At 39.1% G+C, this 20,945-nt stretch overlaps 1 protein-coding gene across 1 annotated transcript in view; it reads left to right on the forward strand.

The window, feature by feature from the left end:
- Positions 1–338: 338 nt before the first annotated feature.
- MALRD1 (MAM and LDL receptor class A domain containing 1) overlaps positions 339–20,945 on the forward strand; it is a 334,428-nt gene continuing 313,821 nt past the window's right edge. The window contains exons 1-2 of the mRNA XM_075211472.1: positions 339–463; positions 3,633–3,739. Coding sequence (XP_075067573.1) covers positions 339–463; positions 3,633–3,739 — 232 coding nt within the window. The remainder of the gene's footprint in view (positions 464–3,632; positions 3,740–20,945) is intronic.

Consider the following 20,945-nt stretch of genomic DNA (forward strand, 5'->3'; position numbering starts at 1 on the left):
TGCATTAGTTCAGACTCATGTCATTTAGCAAAGCACATGTTGAGATTAGCTTACAAGGTTACATACAATATACATTGTCATACCTGAAGATTAAGGGAAAATAACAATAGATAATCTTTACAATAGTTAAGGGAAGAAAAGTTATTATTTTTTTAAACTATATTTTATTGAGTTTTTTTGTAAATTTGAGGAAAGCTTGTGGGGTACAGAAAGAAAAAACAAAAGGAGAGTGGGACGGAGATAGGGGGAGCAAATACATAGATAAGATAGCATAACAGTGTCTTCAATTGGTTGTCAGAATTATAAAGGAGAAGGTCAATATTCAGTCTAGACAGACAATGGGAAGAAACACTGTGGTGGCAATTGTAGTGTTTCTCAAGGCACCAACAAGTGCTGCAGTGTTGTTTGGCATCAAGAAACAACAACATGAAGATATAGGGAAGAGGAAGAATCGGAGACATGGGTATGTTAATACAGGATTGGGGAGATGGAAAGGGATATTTAATAAAAGAGAGGAGTTGAGTTCTCAAACTTAGAGGGAGGAGTTATGCAAGCTGATTTTCCTAATCATAATATTCAATCCACTGTCAGGTAGATACAAATTTGTTGTGATGTTCATAGAGTTCACTGGTAAAATGTTCAAGTTTATGAATTTGCCAGACATTTTTGATTAGGAATGTGATAGATGGGGGATCTGGGATCTTTCATTTCTGAGCTATCAAGCATTTAGCAGCAGTAAGGATGTGTGATGGGAGTTTCCAGATGAAGGTATGGATTCCAAGAGGTCGGTGAGGGAGGAGAAAAAGGAGAGATGTAAGGGGAAGGAGAGGCGCGTGATCCTAAAAATAAGGTCAAACGCTTCTCACCAATAGGGCTCGATTTTTTGGGCAGCTCCACCAAATGTAGGACAGGGTTCCTCAATGGTCACAATTCTGCTAACACAGATCTGACGTATCGGGATATATTGTTTTGAGTCCTAAAGAGACCAGATACCATCGAAAGAGAAGTTTATAGGAATTCTCCTTAATTCAAGTACAGATGGAGGATTTTGCAGTGGCTTCTTGAATGGCCGACCATTCCTCAATGTCAAGTGTCTCATTCATGTCCACTTCCCAGCGGAGCTTGTGAGGTTCTTTATCTGGAAGATTGTGGTTCATTAGAAGCAAATAGAAGGTAGAAATAAGTCCTTTGGAGGAGGACCAACAAAGACAGAAAGTCACTAGATAGGAGGGAGAACAGGGGAGTCGCAGGTCAATAAGGGTGTTATTGAGGTGTCATATTTAGAGGTATTGATAAAAAGAGGAGGTTGGTAGATGAAGGCGGTCGTGAAGCTCAGAAAATTCTGTGAAAAAGCCCATTGGAACAACATCAGGTAGGAATTTAAATTTCTAAGCGGAAAAAGCCTTAGGACTGAGACCCGGAGGGAAAACAAAGATAATTTTTAAATGTTTTACTCATAAAATAACCATAAATTTGAAATATATTTACTTGACTGTGGTGCCAAAAGAAAGAAAGCGTTCACTATCTCAAAAAACAACATGTTTTTCGTGGCATTAAAAATCCAAAAAGTTATTTCTGTCAAATTTGACTGGAAGTGCGACATGAAGTGGGGTCTTCTGACTAAAAATCATGACACATATCCTGGGCAATGAACGGGTTATATAATGCAATGAGTCCAGTGGAGTACTCTTGCTTACCTCACCAGTGGTCGAAGTGGGTCTGGGGTCATGAGTTCAATTCCCGACCATGGCCTTATCTGTGTGGAGTTTGTATGTTCTCTCTGTGTTTGCGTGGGTTTCCTCCGGGTGCTCCGGTTTCCTGCCACACTCTAAAAACATACTAGTAGGTTAATTGGCTGCTATCAAAATTGACCCTAGTCCCTCTCTCTCTGTCTGTGTGTATGTTAGAGAATTTAGACTGTAAGCTCCAATGGGGCAGGGACTGATGTGAATGAGTTCTCTGTACAGCGCTGCGGAATCAGTGGTGCTATATAAATAAATGATGATGATGATGAAGTGGAAGTTTAGAAGTGGAGTTATGGAAAATGTGACGGGAATGTAAGTGAATTGAATGTGACAATTTTACAATGAAGTCAGTAGGAGAAGTGGCGGTATGGCATACCACCGCATACCAGCTCACTTCTACCACTGTTCCTCACTCACTTCATGCTAGAGTGTTGAATGCTGATTGGCCCATATAGGTTGTGACATGGCAAGCTTGCACCAATGCTAATACATAACCTCCCAGTTTTTTTTCATTAGTTTACGATAGTTTCTAAACCTGTCAAAGGATTCTGATTATAATACAAATTCTGGGTTTAAATTGTTTACATTATTCACTTAGAAAAACACTGCTTTTCCTTTACTATCAGAACTGAACAATTGGATAAATCCTAATGTATAAACTGCAACAAAATAAAATAAATAAATAAATAAAAATGTAACGTCTGACTATCTTTAATTTGCAAACCGCTTAGTTTATCCATTTTCCGCAGAATTTAACTAAACAAATAAGGTTGTGATCGTGACCTAAAAAAAAAAAGTTGTTTTAGATATATAGTAAATGATTGCTCAATAGATACAAAGGTAGAATAGCATTTATGACATTAGGAAGTCAATAATTGGATTAAACAATTTTTATGAATTGTTACTGCTATGTATCTGTGGTCGGGAAGCTACAATCCACCCAGGCATCAGCCACCAGGAGACTTTTACTTTTTTTAATGTTAGTGCATCTAACAGACCCAAAGGAGCATTTTTTTGTAAATTACACCTTCTATAATCTTCAATGGTTTGTTAGATACATTCTCTTGCAGACACAAGTACACCTTCACTGCTGAGCAGACAACATGGCAACATGTATGCAGAGCGCATATAAACTCACCCCCTGGTAGACAGAAAACATTTACATTGCAGATAATGTTAGATACATTCTGCTATAGAGTGTATCTAATAAATGAAACATCATAGGTCAAGATTATTCACAAAAATCCCCTTGTGAGTCTAATATACCAATTAAAAGCAAAAAAAAAATTCTGCATACCCACCACATGTCCCATTTTCTGCAATGTGGTCCTGATTTGTGTGAAACTAAGTATTATTTATAAACAGGTTTTAAATAGATTTTGCTCTAGTGTAGAAAGTAACCTGTCAATGTTTTCATGACACTCCTGAACTTTATGTGTCAATTTATATCAAGTTTGTTTCAAGAGACATGAAAACAAAATGCATTTTAGATAAGTCATGCTGCTGATATTATGAAACCTGGCTGTTTATCTAGGAATACTTATCAGATCTCTCTGCCAGGCACTAGCCAGCATTACAGTCAGTACAGAATGTTGCACACTCGCAATAATTGATAATACAGAAGTATCAGTACTAAGTGCCGGGTCATAAATGCCCGGGAGTTAAACATTCTCTAAAGACACACCCACTCATGTCAGTGAGACAACAATAGTATATGTTATGGGAAGAATTATGAACCTTTTTATAGCTACTGATATGTCAGGCTAGATGCCTCTTTTTCACGAATGCACTTTTATATGGGATATTTCTCCTTTAATCAGGCCAAATGATTAAAGCATTTAGCTTATTTTGCCCATTGGTAGTATTTTATATTGATGTCATTATAAGGCCTTGTCATGGAAATGGATTTCAATGCAGAAATGGATTCCTGGTGCCCCTGGATAATGTATGTGATTTCACTGATCACTGTGGGGACGGCAGTGATGAAAGTTCATGTAAGTAGAAAGAAACTTTTATATATATATATATATATATATATATATATATATATATATATATATATATACTCATTTATTTGTTTACTGTAATACGTTGAAAAAATCCTTGATGGGGCTCTTCACATTTATTTGTAGTGCAATTTTCTTCTGGTCCCAAGCAGTTTGCCATGTGAAAAAGTTCCAAAAAGTTTTCTGATTTTTATAATTGTGCAAAAAACATTTTTGGACCCAGATCCAACTCTACCCTTCCCTTTCTTATGTTTCCTACTAACCGTAATATGATATTGTCCACATTATCGTGCTGTCTAATGCTTGTGGCATTTATGGATATAGTTAATTGTTTTTGTCGTCATTTGCATGTGAATGTCACATTGTCATAGTTCCTGTAGTATTTGCTCTATATATATATATATATATATATATATATATATATATATATGTATAGGGGTTAGTTGAATTAATTGATTGGATTTTTACTCATGGCTCACAGAGCTGCGAGGAAAAATCTGCATTGAAATTACCATAGTAATGGTAATAATGCACATCTATTACCATAGTAACGGTAATAGCGTGAATTGAATTTCCCCCCAATAGTGTAATACTTTCCAGAACACAAATTAATTTTATCTGTGAAGGTTCCTTGATAATTTTCTCAGACCTGTTTGAATTTATTCCCATAACAACATCACCAACAATGGATGAGCTGGGAAAAAAATAACAAACCATAGGCAGAAACTTCTAAAAAAATGATTTATTGCACTAAAGTATTAAAAACCCCTTACATTGTTTAAAAATGTTAGCGCTTATCTGAGCACTGGTTGTAGGCTGTACACTGTCCCATGTGAAACAAGAAGCAGGGTCCGGACAGGAAATGACATCACGGGAAGTCCACAGGAATTGCTCAGTCTTGCTTGGTGTTGGAAAGTATTACACTATGAGTGCTCTCGGCTCTGTTTTTCCATGTCATTTATATATTTAAATATATATATATATATATAGTAAGGGGAACAGGTGCCATCTTCTGGGGTATCTGGTGATGCATAGCAGCAGATAAGGCAGATAAGACCAAACATTTGGAGCAACTGGCCTCAACTAATTTTATTAAGCAGAAAAATAAAAATAAATCTTTAAAACACCTTGCCTGTCCGCCACTCACTAAACATATGTCATTCCTGGCTATCTGTCAAATCTAAACAAAACATGAAAAGAAGCAGCATGGATTACTCCCAGGCAAATATAAGGCATGATCTCACAGCAACTCGGCAGCCTCAGTCCCCAGGTAGCAAGAGACTGCATGTCCAGCCACACTGCTTTCTATACACCCCTACACAGGTACAGTGCAAATGAGCCCAGAGGACCCAGAATGGGCCTGATGAATGGAGCCCGCCCTCTCTCTCCATTCATAACACCAGGGACCCCTACTATATTTTCCTACAGATGGGAAACACAATTTGAGAAGTTTTTGCCACACAAAAACAATCGTTTTAATGTCACAAGGCAGAAAGCCTGGGACATATCCCTCCGACATTCAGCACTAATCCAGTGACTTTGTCATAATATATATATATATATATATATATATATATATATACACACACACTCTCAGCCACAAAATTAAAATTACTGACTACTGAAGTGAATAACATTGATTATCTCATTACAATGTCAGCTGTCACGGGGTGGGATATATTAGGCAGCAAGTACACAGTCAGTTCTTGAAATTGATGTGTTGGAAGCAGGAAAAATGGTCAAGTGTAGGGATTGGAATGACTTTGACAAGGGCCGAATTGTGACAGTTAGACGACTGGGTCAGAGCATCTCCAAAAAGGCAGGTCTTTTGGGGTGTTCCCAGTATGCAGTGGTTAGTATTGACCAAAAATGGTCCTAGGAAAGACAACCGGTGAACCGGCAACAGGGTCATGGGTGCCCAAGGCTCATTGATGCGTGTGGGGAGCGAAGGCTATGTTGTCTGGTCCAATCTCACAGAAGAGCTACTGTAGTACAAATTGCTGAAATGTTAATGCTGGCTATGATAGAAAGAGGTCAGCACACACAGTGCATCATAGCTTGCTACGTATGGGGCCGTGTAGCTGCAGACCAGTCCGAGTGCCCATGCCGACTCCTGTCCACCGGCGAAAGAGCCTGTAATCGGCACATGAGTGTCAGAACTGGATCATGGAGCAATGGAAGGAGGTGGCCTGGTCTTTTACATCATGTGGACAGATGGGTGTATGTGCGTTGCTTACCTGGGGAAGCGATGGCACCAGGATGCACTATGGGAAGAAGGCAATGCTGGGGAAGCAGTGTGATGCTCTGGGCAATGTTCTGCTGGGAACAATTGGGTCCCGGCATTCATGTGGATGTTTCTTTGACAAATAACATCTACTTAAATATTGTTACAGACCACTACACCCCTTCATGACAACGGCATTCCCTGATGGCAGTGGCCTCTTTCAGCAGGATATTGCACCCTGCCACACTGCAAAAATTGTTTAGTAATGGTTTGAGGAACATGAGTTCATAGTGTTGACTTGGCCTCCAAATTCCTCAGATCTTGATCTGATCGAGCATCTGTGGAATGTGCTGGAAAAACAAGTCAGAGTCATGGAGGCCTCACCTCGCTGCTTATAGAGCTTAAAGGATCTACTGCTAACGACTTGGTGCCAGATACCACAGGACACCTTAAGAGGTCTTGTGGAGTCCATGTCTTGATGGGTCAGAGCTGTTTTGGCAGCACCAGGGTACCTACACAATATTAGGCAGGTGGTTTGATCGGTGTATATATATTTATATATATATATATATATATATATATATATATATATATATATAAATATATCAGTGGCGCACGCAGGGGGGGTTTCTGGGTCTCCAGAAACTCCCGCCTCTGCTAAAAAGTGCCCTACATTTCGGCACTGTAGTATACAGCAGCTGCGGCGCTGTCTAAGAAGCGTGTATTGTATACAGCACCGCTGCGGACGCTTCTTTGACAGCGCCGCGGCTGCTGTATACTACAGTGCAGCCGAAACGGAGCTGCCGCACATGGCGGTAGGTCTCTAGGATTTTTCCAGACTTTCAGTAAGGCCACCTGGGATGCCCGCAGGAGTCAGGATCTTACAGATATTTTCAATTAACTCATTCTCACTGCATCTCACAGCTCAGTATTACAACCCATCTAGTAATCTACAGTAGAGCTCTGTTGAAGAGGTCTTATTGGAATGAAGATTCAGGTAAGGAGTGTCCAATTTACTGCATGGGAGGCAGAATATATTACGGGAGGATGACCCAACACTTTTAATGATAATATATTGACTTATGTGTAATTTTATAACACTAGAATACCCTATAACACTAGATACCCTTGTGTTTGAAGCATAGTGGTCTTTTAACACTCAACTGCATCATCATCATCACCATTTATTTATATAGCGCCACTGATTCTGCAGCGCTGTACAGAGAACTCATTCACATCAGTCCCTGACTCATTGGAGCTTACAGTCTAAATTCCCTAACACACACACACACACACACACACACACAGACAGACAGAGAGAGACAGAGAGAGAGACTAGGGTCAATTTTGATAGCAGCCAATTAACCTACTAATATGTTTTTGGAGTGTGGGAGGAAACCGGAGCACCCGGAGGAAACCCACGCAAACGCGGGGAGAACATACAAACTCCACACAAATAAGGCCATGGTCGGGACTTGAACCCATGACAGTGCTGTGAGGCAGAAGCATGAAGCCCAGTGGCGCACGCAGGGGGGGTTTCTGGGTCTCCAGAAACCCCCCCTCCGCTAAAAAGTGCCCTACATATCGGCACTGTAGTATACAGCAGCTGCGGCGCTGTCTAAGAAGCGTGTATTGTATACAGCACCGCTGCGGACGCTTCTTTGATAGCGCCGCGGCTGCTGTATACTACAGTGCAGCCGAAACGGAGCTGCCGCACATGCGCGGTAGGTCTCTAGGATTTTTTTTTTCTGGGGGTGGAGGAAACCCCCCCTGAAAAATCCTCCGTGCGCCCCTGTATATATATATATATTTAAATAATACTTATAAAAGTTAAATAATTGTATGAATATTGTTCAATGTATGTCACGTCTATGGGCTGGTTGCTTGATATTATTTATGATTTTATACATTAGTTTCAATCTTGATAGACTAGAATCTTGGAATTCCACAGAGAAATCTCTTAATTCCATGTATTTTTTTAATAAGATTTCATATAGTGCTACTAAATTGTCTTCATGTCTGTTTCAGTATATAATAATCTATGTATTAGCCTTATGATACATAATGCTTTGTAGGTAGGGTTTTCTGTATACAGAGTTTTTCTATACTTACTTATATTTAAAATAAATATCTTGTCTTTGCCTACACTGTCCCTGGCCAGCCCCTCCTGATTTAATTATTTAGCAGTGCTCCTCACGGTGTGGCAGTGTAATTATTCATCTTATGCAAAGTTTGTTGCACTGTGCATGCACACAACGTGCACCAATAGTTTCATATGTATCTGACATTTGTGACCCCTTGTGCTTCTAGAGGTCAATAAAAGGTATTAACATGCAATTGGGATACAGCACAGGCATAAAGATGTAATTTTCCCATACTCTTTGATGTGAGCATGTATTTCTGTTTCTATATAATGTTTGAAAAAATGTTATCTATGAAGAGCAAAGTATGGGCATATACAAGACAGGACATATTTATGCACTATATTTGGGGGGAATTGAGTGTATACTTGTAAATAATCTATATGTAAAAAAATCTAGGATTGGATGTTGAGATGGAAATAAGGTGTATTGAGTCTCATCAGATGCCTTATATTTCTTGTGACAGAATGTTGGGTTCCACGGTTTGTTCACAAGTTCATACAGAGTCTTTGATAAACAATGTTTGCCTGGATTTGCTTTTCTTATCCTTGTTATATTTGTCACATTATAAACAAGAGAGAAAAGATACATAGTGTAGTACTGTTATTTTCAATGGAAAAGGGATGTTTGTTTACTGGAATCACTTACACAGCAGCTTCTTGCTTCCCGCAACTGGTGTGTACAGGTGGTGGCCGCTTTGCCTTGTATGTATTCTCTTGTAGCTCTCAGGCGATAGTGGGTCATTCACAGCCATAGGGGTATATTTACTAAACTGCAGGTTTGAAAAAGTGGAGATGTTGCCTATAGCAACCAATCAGATTCTAACTGTCATTGTGTAGAATGTACTAAATAAATGAAAACTAGGATCTGATTGGTTGCTATAGTCAACATCTCCACTTTTCCAAACCCGCAGTTTCGTAAATCTAGCCCATAGCCTCATTTATCAAGCGGAGTGTGTTTGCGCGAGGTGTTAGACCGTGTGGTCACTGCTGTTCTCAGCTTATTGTTCCAGTGGCGATACATGGTCATATGCGGAGGTACGCTTATGCTCAGTATGCACGTCAGAACATAGAGAAAATAACAAATGCACTTATAGTGAAATTCCGTTGATTCATATGGTCAGTTTAGAAACAACCAAAATGAATACTTACAATATCTGTAGTGCACATGCGCAGTTTGTGGCAACCAAGGGTCCCTTAGCTGGTTCTCCGTCCTCGGGTCTCAGCCGTGTCCGTGTGGGTTGAGAAGGCTCTCAGTGTAGGGTGACTTGTGCAGGTCTGTTGGATAGTTTTACAGGACTGCTGCTTAAGACCCAACGCTTTTCGTCTTTATGTCAGACTTTCTCAGAGTATATATGGTGTGTTAACATGCCCGATGTTAAATGCTCTGTTTGTGGGTGGTGGATTTAGGCCATATAGGACAGGGGTCCAATCCAGTGCTTTTGCATTTCACAGTATGTAAATTGAGTGGAGGGCCATTTAGATAAGCGTTCAAGCCCCCTCTTGGAAAAATAATGTCTTTAGTATGCCGTTCTTTGAACCGGCATCCAGGGCCACCATCAGGGGGGTACGGGGGGTACTGTTGTACCGGGCCTGGGCTCACCAGGGGGCCCGGTACAACAGCTCAGCACAGACTTACCTGGGGCCCCGCTGGTCTCCGCTACTCTGTCTTCAGCCTGGCTGTCACCGTGACAGCCAGGCACCAGGATCCGATCGCAGGGGTGGAGGATTCATTCCCCCTGCGATCATGTGCTCTGCCTGTGACAGATCACATGATAGCAGGGGGAATGATTCCTCCACCCCTGCGATCGGATCCTGGTGCCTGGCTGTCACGGTGACAGCCAGGCTGAAGACAGAATAGCGGAGACCAGCGGCGGGCCCCAGATAAGTATGAAAGTATGTGTTGCTCATGGGGGGGGCGCTCATGAGGGGGGGGGGCACGGGGGGCCCGTACTGGGCCCAATTTTTTCTGAAGGCGGCCCTGCCGGCATCTATAGTAAGTAGCTTTTACATGCAGTACATAGAGTGTTGATAGGGAATATCTATGCAAGTGTGACCTAATTCCCTAAACCAAAGCGTGAGTGTAGCGGGACATTACTATGAATATGAGAAGAAATGTGAATAAACCTATATGTAAAGCTCATGCTTGATGCCGCTATAAATTGATTGTTATTAGAAGAGATATCATCATCATCACCATTTATTTATATAGCGCCACTGATTCTGCAGCGCTGTACAGAGAACTCATTCACATCAGTCCCTGCCCCATTGGAGCTTACAGTCTAAATTCCTTAACACACACAGTCACACAGACAGAGACTAGGGTCAATTTTGATAGCAGCCAATTAACCTACTAGTATGTTTTTAGAGTGTGGGAGGAAACCAGAGCACCCGGAGGAAACCCACGCAAACATGGGGAGAACATACAAACTCCACACAGATAAGGCCATGGTTGGAAATTGAACTCATGACCCCAGTACTGTGAGGTAGAAGTGCTAACCACTAAGCCACCGTGCTAGGTAGGGCTTCTTCTACATTCAGAGTTAAAACGAGTGACATATAGTATAATAATACTGATTGTTTTCTGCTTAATATGTAGCAGTAAATCAAAGTTAATAAAGTTAGGGCGTTTAATGATTAGGTCTTGTGATAGGCTCAATAAACATTATTTCCATCTCGACACAAAATCCTAGATTTTTTACACATAGATTATTTATTCATAGGCATACACTAAATTCCCAGAAATGACATTACCAGATTTGCACACATCCTAAAATGTAGTAAAAACACATTTTAATACATTACTATGTTGGGTACAACTAGGGTAATGCAATCAGATACCCAAGAAAAAATAATGTCTTAATAAAAGCAAAATTCACATTTAGCATGTATAAAAAGAAATTAAATTTGAACACCTCCATATCCATTGTTTATGCAAGTAATGACCAGCATTCAGGTCTCTCATTGTGGCATCTCTTGCTCATTTCACTTAGCGGATATGCCCGAGCTATTGTTTTGTAAAATAGTGAAATGCTATTAGTCATTGACGGAAGAAAGCTATAGCAATATATAGAGATTTTCTTTCATGTAGGATTAACTGTTAGTAGAACTGAAAGAATAAAATATTTTTATGCAGACAATCCTTTGTACAAGATAGATAAGTAAACCTTCAATAAACATTAGCTTTATCCCTTCAAGAGGCTAGATCTTAAGCGCAAAAGGAGCAAGGTTTCTGAGCTGTGCAAGGTTTCTTCTGTTTCCTGGCAACTGTCTGAAAAGTGCAATTGTTGTAATAAGTGCACTGTTCAATGCAAGGTATTAGGAAAGAAAGGTATATAAGTGTTTTCTTTCTGGCAATTTTCTGTTAAAGGTTGTATTTATTATTATTATCGTAGATTTGTAAGGCGCCACAGTGCTCTGCAGCACCGTACAGTAGGGAAAACAGTACATACATAAAACAAAGACATATAAGGTAGACAAAATAAACGCAGACATGAAAACAAAGGGTATGAAGGACCCCGCTCATTAGAGAGCTAACATTCTAAGTGGGAGAGGGCACAGCTGAAATAAGAGGAACAGCTCACAGTGAAGATTGGGATAGTTGTGAGGGTGCATTAGTGTGAATAGTGTTATCGGGATAAGGTCACCTCTAAAAAGAGATGGGTTTTCAAATAGTGTCTAAAGATTTGAAGGCTGTGGGAAAGTCTGATTGAGCATGGTAGGGAATTAAGTGGGGAGCAGCACGGGAGAAGTCTTGTGTAATGTTTGTTAATCTTGTTGTGATGTTTTCTTGTATGTTTAGTTATTTTTTTTTTTAACCTATTTTAAAATATTACTTTGTACTTGTACAGAGTTTTTTGATACTATTACAATACTGCTGTGCGTACTATACTCGTATCAAATTAATTCATTCTAGTTAATCAGTAGAACTATAGTGTCAGTCAAATATTGCAGAGCTGGATACCCATATGACTTAAGTAAATTGCAGACATTATGTCTTCCATGATTAGTAAGACCACCAAGTGTATATCTTGTGGCATTATTCACTTTTGGCACAAACACTTGAGGGTAAAATACAAGTCGGAAGCGAGTTACTCATCTGGATCTAGATAAGTAACTTGCGGGACATTGACAACATTCAGAGGAATTGGTTGGGGTCAGTGTAAAATGGTGTGGAGACATGGGTGAACAAGATCCTGGGTCACAGTTAGAAGAAGGTGTAGTGGTCGGAAGCTGTGGGCACAGAAACTAGTCTGATCTGACACACCCTAATAATCATACCTAATTGGCTGAAATTGGTATATGTCAGCTCAGGAGTATCATCAAGATGCAAATATTGGAATAACTGCTCCAGTAAACATTGGAACGGGAGTATATTAAAAGCCTGGCATGTGCTGATGGCAAAAGATTTAATTTGTATGAGATGTGCAGTGGCTCAGTGGTTAGCACTTCTGTCTCACAGCACTGGGGTCATGAGTTAGATTCCCAACCATGGCCTTATCTGTGAGTGGTTTGTATGTTCTCCCAGTGTTTGTGTGGGATTCCTCCGGGTGCTCCGGTTCAGGGCCATCTTTTCCATTGGGCACGATGGGCAGGTGCCCGGGGGCCCCACAGGCAAGGGGGCCCCATAGACCGGGCTCTTAAGTAAAATAAATAATCCTGCAAATATATCTATATCTATCTATATCTCTCTCTCTCTCTCTCTCTCTATATATATATATATATATATCTATCTATATATCTATATATATATATATATATATATATATCTATCTATATATATATATATAAATATATATATCTATATAGCTATATATGATACACATATATAGAGGTAGGGGCCCCGCTGCACTGCTTTGCCCGGGGGCCCATAATGTTGTTTCCTCCCACACTCCAAAAACATGCTAGTAGGTTAATTGGCTGCTATCAAATTGACCTTAGTCTCTCTCTGTCTGTGTGTATATTAGAAAATATAGGCTGTCAGCTCCAATGGGGACTGATGTGAGTTCTTTGTACAGAGCTGCAGAATTAGTGGTGCTATATAAATAGTTGATGACGATGATAGTCACCAAGACTGTGCATATCAGTTTGCTGTTCCCCACATTTTGGACCTCGTCAATAGATTGTTGGAAAGGGCTGAGGAAGACCCAGTAGTCAAGGTACACACCAGTGCCAAAGACACAGTTAGAGGTAGGTGGTTGGCCTTCAACATGTATTTAAAGGAATTCGGTTGTAAACTTTAAGCAAGGACATCCAGTGTAGTATTGTCTGAAAGACTAATTGTGCTAAAAATGTAGTTGGTGCTCAGTGATGCAAAAAGTGGTTGAAAAGTTGGAGTAGGTAGAACGGTTTTGAGTTTTTGGATAGCTGTGCTGATTTTTCTCTAAGCTACAAACTTGACAGTAGGGACAGCTGTACCTCAATGGGAGAGGTGCAGGTGTGCTGGGGAAGAAGATGATTAGAAGACAAACGAGATTTAAGGAATAAGGATTAGTTAAGAAAAATGAGGGAGTCCAGAAGAGGCTGTTAATGTATAAATAAATAAAATATAGCATGTTTAGGAAGCATAGGAAAGAGATATGGATTTGCCTATATGTTAAAAGCTGTTAAAGGCCAGCCCAGTACTAAGATATCTGTGAATATTATGACAATGACAAAGTCCGTATGGGTAGATAAACAAGGAAAAAACACCAGTAAATTGCTGATTGGAGTTTCTTATAAGCCAACTAGTATATATGATTGTACGCAAGTTAAATTATTGTTAAACATTTTAAGGATAATTTTCCTTAATGCACCCCATAGTTCCCAGAAAATTACCCAAAATATTATTATTAATTCTACAGAGTTTCAGGGTGCCAAAGACATGTACTTTATGCAAAGTCTGATACAGCTGTAGTGACAAAAACAAATGAAGACTTTGACAAGTCTAATACCGTAGATTCAATGCAAACTGTAATCAATTGTAACAAATAAGCAAATTACTTTTTGGATCCATTAATAATATCTGACGTAGGAAAAATGATTCAGATGTCACATGTAACTACCCGTGTCTACCTTCATGTCCAGTATCCACGGTGATGTCACATGCCCTGCACATCTAGTTTATTCAATGTTCAGATTTAAAACTCTGTTTGAAAAATTGGAACCTGGGATCCAGTGATTGGACTAGAAAAGACTTAGTTCAGTTCCTGGACACAGCAATGAACAGACAGGCTGTGATTGGCCAGTGATGAGGGGCACAATCTGCCCTTCTCTGTTGGGAGGTTTAGAAATGGCAGGCTGTGGTGTGGCACCACCAGATGTTAAGCTTATAGATATTACATTTTGCCCATTTCGAGCATAGGAAGAATAAGCAGTTTTCTTGAATTCTTGTGCCTTGGGATGTGATTATTTTGCCTTCAATTGACTCTTTACTCTAAAGTTCCAATACCAGTGTTTACCCTTAAATATATATTCCTAATAAGTTTGTTTTTTTGTTTACAGCATAGTGCAGGGGCAGACTGGGCTGGGGGGCAGGGAAGCATCTGTCACCCGGGCCGGGACTTATACTGGGCCACCTACATTGTTTTCCTTTAAAATGTCCCTAATAGGCTACTGAATCAAGTCTTGCCCCCCAGGCTAAAATTTGCCAGCCCTCCCCTGGTCTAGTGTGTATAAGATCACTTAAAGCGTTATTAATGCACTTTTTTGGGAGACTGTAGGACTTATTCATCATTTGATAGAGCTGTGTCATGCATTCTTAATTAAATCATATTACAATGAATAATGCAGTAAAAAGGTTGACAACAGTTGGCAAAGTCAGTTTTGAATAGGTCATGTTGAAAATAAACTTGCATTAATATTATACTAGATGTGAGTATAAATGAATTGTTTCCAGTAATGATCAAGGCTTGGATGAAAAATGTACCTAACCATGAATCATTGCCCATCTGCAAGTCAACGATTTTGGACTTCAAACTCTTCTCCTGTCTAATAGCTATATTTAAGGAGAAAAAATATGGAAACAGGAATCACAGTTCAAGCAGTTATATTATGGAACCTCATTATGATAAAGATGACTTAATACACTTAATCTGCGACAGGACTAAAGAAGTTATGGTTCCAAATATGATCTGTTAGCCTTGGGAGGTCAAACTTCTTAAATCAATTTCCCGTAAAATTACAAGACGAATACCTTTAAAAAAAAAAAGCCCAAATTAATAAAGCGATGGAACTTTGAAATATGGATTTGTTGGGAAAGGACATTTCTGAAATAATAGAACATCATTCAAATGAAGAATAATGGAGTGAATGTTCTTTGGTTCTCTTTGAGCTTTCTTCACTAAAATGGTTATGCTAATACATTTATATATACTATAGAGGATAAATCTAGAGGTTGTCCTGTTCATTTGTCACTCAACAAGAAGAATATAGACCTACCTCAACCTTGATTATTATCAAGAATGTGTGACAAAAGTAATTCTAATTGAATTTTTCCTGTCTGTTGGAGAAGGTGTGACTTATTAATTTTGTACCAAATTAGCTAAAAATTGTGGTTTATATGTGTCCTAAACATATGCTGGTCCAGATCAACATCTGATCATGATCTACAAGATAACACTTGGGACTGGAGGATATTGTGGTCAGGTGATGACCACAATGTCACTCCATGGCTGGGTACACACTACAGTGTTTTCAGCTGATTATAGGGCCAATGAAACTATAAACGACTGTTTGGCCCGATATCGCATCAGTGTGTATGCTACAATGATGAACAATTTCGTTCCAAAAGTGCATCGTATCGTTTCATTTGATTTTTAAACCGGACTAAAAATCTTGTTCAATGGTGGAACAATGTCGTTCCAATCCTGCAGTGTGTATGCACTCACTACCGGCAGTGTCCATAGATCTCTATAGAGTGTGCAGAGTCACAATCTTTTCATCCGGTGGTTATGACAGATGAAGAGCACAGATCTGAAGGTAAATCGTGTAAAACGTGTGTACATATAAATTGGCATGCTGATCGGGACTTACAAAATCAGCATTAATAATGTTAGACTTAATGGAAACAACATAATATATTATGCACAAAATTCTGATGTAGGATTTAAAATTACACTGTCAAGACTTCAACCAGTATGCTGACTACAACAATTCAGAATATAGATTGTGAAGTGTGTCAACACCTCTAACCCTGTCCCAGTTTGTACAGATAATTAAATGCTGAAGAGAGATTGAATGGGGGCCATTTATGGTTGCTATGGGAAATTTTACCCTTTCTTTTCAATTAACTGTTAGCAATGGTCATAATGCCTCAATACTGTCTCCCTGCACTAAGAAGCCATGTGGGATCAGGGATAGATAGGAAGGAAAAGCAGAGAAACAAAAGAACAGAAAAAATGTAAGAGTGGGCGACAAAACTGAAGCACCACTTTAGAAGACATTACAGCCCTGGTTACAGTCAGCTGCAAAAGTGGTTTTGAAAGTTGGAAATGAAGACGTAACTCTAAAATTTGCAACTAAGATGTTAGGTAGATGTTAATAAATTGCAACAAAAGTTCTTTATTAGTTTAATACAATATTGTAGTAACAATATATATATATATAGGTATTTGTCTGAGAGGCATGTTGGTGTCAGTAGCTGAGGGGGAGTGCTGACATTGGATTGCTATTTGGAGGCTTCTGGGGTACCTCTTTGTTTGAGAGCGGTACTTCCATTGAGACGTCGGTCCGTGGTTAAGAAATATCGTCTATTGCGGTCGCCGTATTGTCCGTTCCTGACTTATTAGGTGGAGCTGAGATTCCCCCTTGGAGACCCTGATACAGATAAGCCAGTTTTATACTATTTTCTGGTACGCTCCCAATTATTGGGTTTTTTATATCTATCTGGTATACATAAATTACTACACTATATAGCTCTTTTATCTCTATTTATCTGGTTGATTGGAGTCTGAGAGCAGTGTATACACTCGGAACGTCTGCCGTATCTAAGAAATATCGCTCGTGGTTCCTGTTTGTCCGTTCCTGATCTACTAGGTGGAGCTGGGATCCCCCCCTGTAGACCCTGTTACAGATAAGCTGGTTTTATATTACTCTCTGGTACGCCTTTAACTATTGATTTGTATTATCTGATGAACTGAATTTTCACACACCTTTTGCACATTTCTGTCCTCTGATGACAATGAATTGTAGCTGTGATACAGCAGCCTAGCAAGTGTGTACGAGTTGCACATGAACTTTTCTACTCCACCCTGTTTTTAGAGTGGAATCCTGCACATTCATGTTTTGATATGACTGGTTACTCTGTCTTACATTTGGATTAAGACTGGATGAATTGTATATCTTGTTGAATACCAACCCAGAGATTTGTACTGAATCCACATGCTTATTTACTTACCCACCTTGTTCAGTAATATCTGTTAACATCACCATTGCGCCTTCATTCTGTTGTACCTATGCCATATATATATATATATATAACAAAGGTTTATTTTAAGTAGCAAGTGAGAAAAATGGAGGATACAGAGGGAAGGGAGTAAGGTAAAGAATTAGAAATGCAGAGGTCGAGAGACGGCAGAGGGGGTGGTGGAGCAAAGTGAATAGGGAGAAAGAAAATTAATTAACTAAAGCAATTATTAATGATATGATTGATTAAATGGAAATTATGTGTAACTTTGATTTGTAAGCATATTTTACTTTATTACTTGCGTTTGAATATGTTCAAGAAAATCAACATAAAAAACAGAAAATTGAAGATGGAATGCAAATAGAACTCCGCAAATGCAAGAAAATGCAAGTACCAGTGACTGGGAGTATGACAAAACTACAAACAATGATTTCTAGTGTCAGACCCAAGTAAATGTTCTTCACTAGCGTTAAATATGCTAGTAATTGTTATAGACTCCAGTGTGTACAAGGTTTTAGTGTTCCATATGTTTTGGGATTATGTGTAACCTCCTTTGCCCACTCAGCACTAGCTGATCAACTTGAGGCTGTCTTATGTGTTGCCTGAGGGTACCCGGTACCTCTGTACCTTTGGAATCATTTAAGAAAAGACAACTGGAAAGATGCAAAAGCACCTTTAATTTATATAAAAAAAAATATATATCTCTATTCACAAAATCACACAGGAATACAAGAAAACTAACAGTAGCCAGAAAGTTCAACACACAAGGAGCCTTTTAGACAATCCCTTCCTAGCTGATAGGCACTTCCAACCGCTAGTGGACAAACTCCCAAGAAGTCATTAGACATCAGTCACTATCCATATTAATAGAGGTCAAAAATATAATATGAATGAGAGGACATGTCAAGTGGGCATAACCTCTATTCTCACTATGCTCAGCACCCTGCTCTCGTCACAGTAGTCAATCAATTAGAAGCAAGGGCCTCATGAATAGTTATTCATAAAGTGCCTCAGTGGTAACAAATGCATTCATAATTTAACCTCATGTATGATGGGTCAGCCCACAAAATGTTGCCTTTACTATGAGTTACAGGTACACTTTAAGAGATGCCTACGGAACTCCACCCAAAACACTATCTTACCATTAAATGTCTTACCTACCTATGATTTCTGCCAGGTCCATGTAGTCTCCAAATAATCCCCGCAATATTATTGTCCCCCTAATATTTTCTGTAGTGCAGTGTAGTTATTACTAAATACTTACCTACAATCTTCTATTCTTGATCTGATGTAATCTGATAGAGATAAACCAAACTGCTCCGGAGGAGTTCACCTACTTAAAAGATGGGCAACCAATCAGGAGTGATCTCTCATTCATGAGAGTTGAGAGACCGCTCTCAGAGAGAGACCTTACTTAGAGTGCTGCGCCTGATCCTGAGTAGCACGGGTCTTTACAGAAATGGAGGCAGGGTTTTAACATGTTCCTTTATTTTCTTTCCCTAACACAGGGCTCTCACAAACATCTCTTTTTTTGTGTGATTTTCCAATGGGCTGGAGCTTGATAATTTTTGCAGTTTATATTTTTTAAATGATTTTAAAAAATCAGGACAACGGCGCCTGCAATGGTGGTTTGAAAACGAGAGGTCTTTGGCCCTTAGTAAATCTAGCGGTTTGAGAACCACAAGAAAATTGCTGAGAAACTGGTGTTTAAGCCAAACTGCACTAAATTTCACCCCCAATTGTTATTTTTTTATTGGTATATATAAATATATATCATTTGGTAACAAAACATAAAATAACCATTTTCCTAATTTGCTTCATGCATTTTATATCATTTTACCTTTCTATCCTCGTTCAACATATGCGCAATTCAAAAGCATAAAAATGCAACTCTGTCAAAACACAGTAAATGAAAGCGGTTTCTGATACATCTCTCTATAATCATATATCTATATGAAAATAAATCTGAAAAGGTTTATGAAAATGCTAAAGTTGACATTTCTGTGACATATCGGAGAACACATCATACTATACTATGCCTTTTATTTTTCCATATCTCTAGGGCACGCTTAACAAATGCAAAATCAAAGGAAAGGGCTGCTCAAACCTAATCTCCTTAAGGGTTCATCGTCCTTGCAAAATAAATATATAGTCTAAAGGACCTATAAACTGTATGCAAGAAAAACTCAGAATATCCCCAGAATAGTTACATAGAGAAAATAATACAAGGAAATTAAATATACCCACTACCTACGCTATTCTGTTCAATATTTGTATTAATGGCCTTATAGATGACGTAAAGTAAAAATTCCATAATTTGGACATTGCTTTATATAGAGTTATTACGTAGAAGAGGATAGTATCTCTCTACAAGAGGATTTAGAAACATTGGAAAGCTTTGCAGTGTAATATATATGGTCATAGGCCATGGTAACTGCTATCCTATTTAGACCATACTTGCCAAGTTTTAAAACCTGTCCTTTGGGAGATCCCGGAGGACAGGTCATGTGACTTGTGTGTGTGGGGAGGGGTTTGATTTTACGCAGTGAATGGGGGGCGAGGCTTAACGGCCCGATCACATCATTAAGCTTTGCTTCCACAAGTGTCCAGGAGAGTGCCTACTCTTCCAGTAGTCTGGGAGGACTCCCCAAAATTTCGGAGCCTCCTGGAAATCCCGGGAGAGTAGGCAAGTATGATTTAGACATTACATGGGAAATAATTGGGGAAATCTGAAATAAAGAAAGGATTTAAGAATACTAGTAGACAGTAAACAGAATTGCAGCCCTAAATGCCAGATAGCTGCTGCAAAAGTATATACAATCTTGGGATTCATAAAGAGTGACATAGATGCACATGGGACAAATATAGTTTTTTCCACTATACCGTATAAGTCATTAGACAGACAACAAACTCTAATATGGGGGTACAGTTTACCTGTTTAAAAGAAGGCCATAGGAGAACTTGACAGTGTTCAGATGCTGGGGTTCTTATTAAATAAAGGAATGGAGAGTTTACATTATAAAGAAAGATTGGATAAATTGGATTGTTTACGTTGGAAAAAGGACCATACATGTGACCTAATTAATATGTATAAATATATCTGAGATTAGTCCAAAGATTTGTCTAATGAGCCTTACACTCTTTAGACTGTACAACAAAGACAAATAAGAGTTTACCAACATTTTTTAAGATGTTTTTGACTAGGTTCAGACCACCTTTATGTTGTCATTTTTCATCTCCTGCTTATCCAGGTTTTTCTAGTTTTGAAGTTGGTGTGGCTTGAACAATCTGTAGCCAATTAGATCATTAGAATGTTCATGACAGCACAGATTATTTCAGGATATGAGCATGATCTTCTTCAGGACAGAGCCGCATGTGACAGGGGCAGTGTCTTAATGTGATGGGGGGGGGGAATAATGACTAATAAGACGCCACAGACTTAGCG

The sequence above is a fragment of the Mixophyes fleayi genome, chromosome 5 (genome assembly GCF_038048845.1).
Source record: "Mixophyes fleayi isolate aMixFle1 chromosome 5, aMixFle1.hap1, whole genome shotgun sequence".
Lineage (NCBI taxonomy): Eukaryota > Metazoa > Chordata > Amphibia > Anura > Limnodynastidae > Mixophyes > Mixophyes fleayi.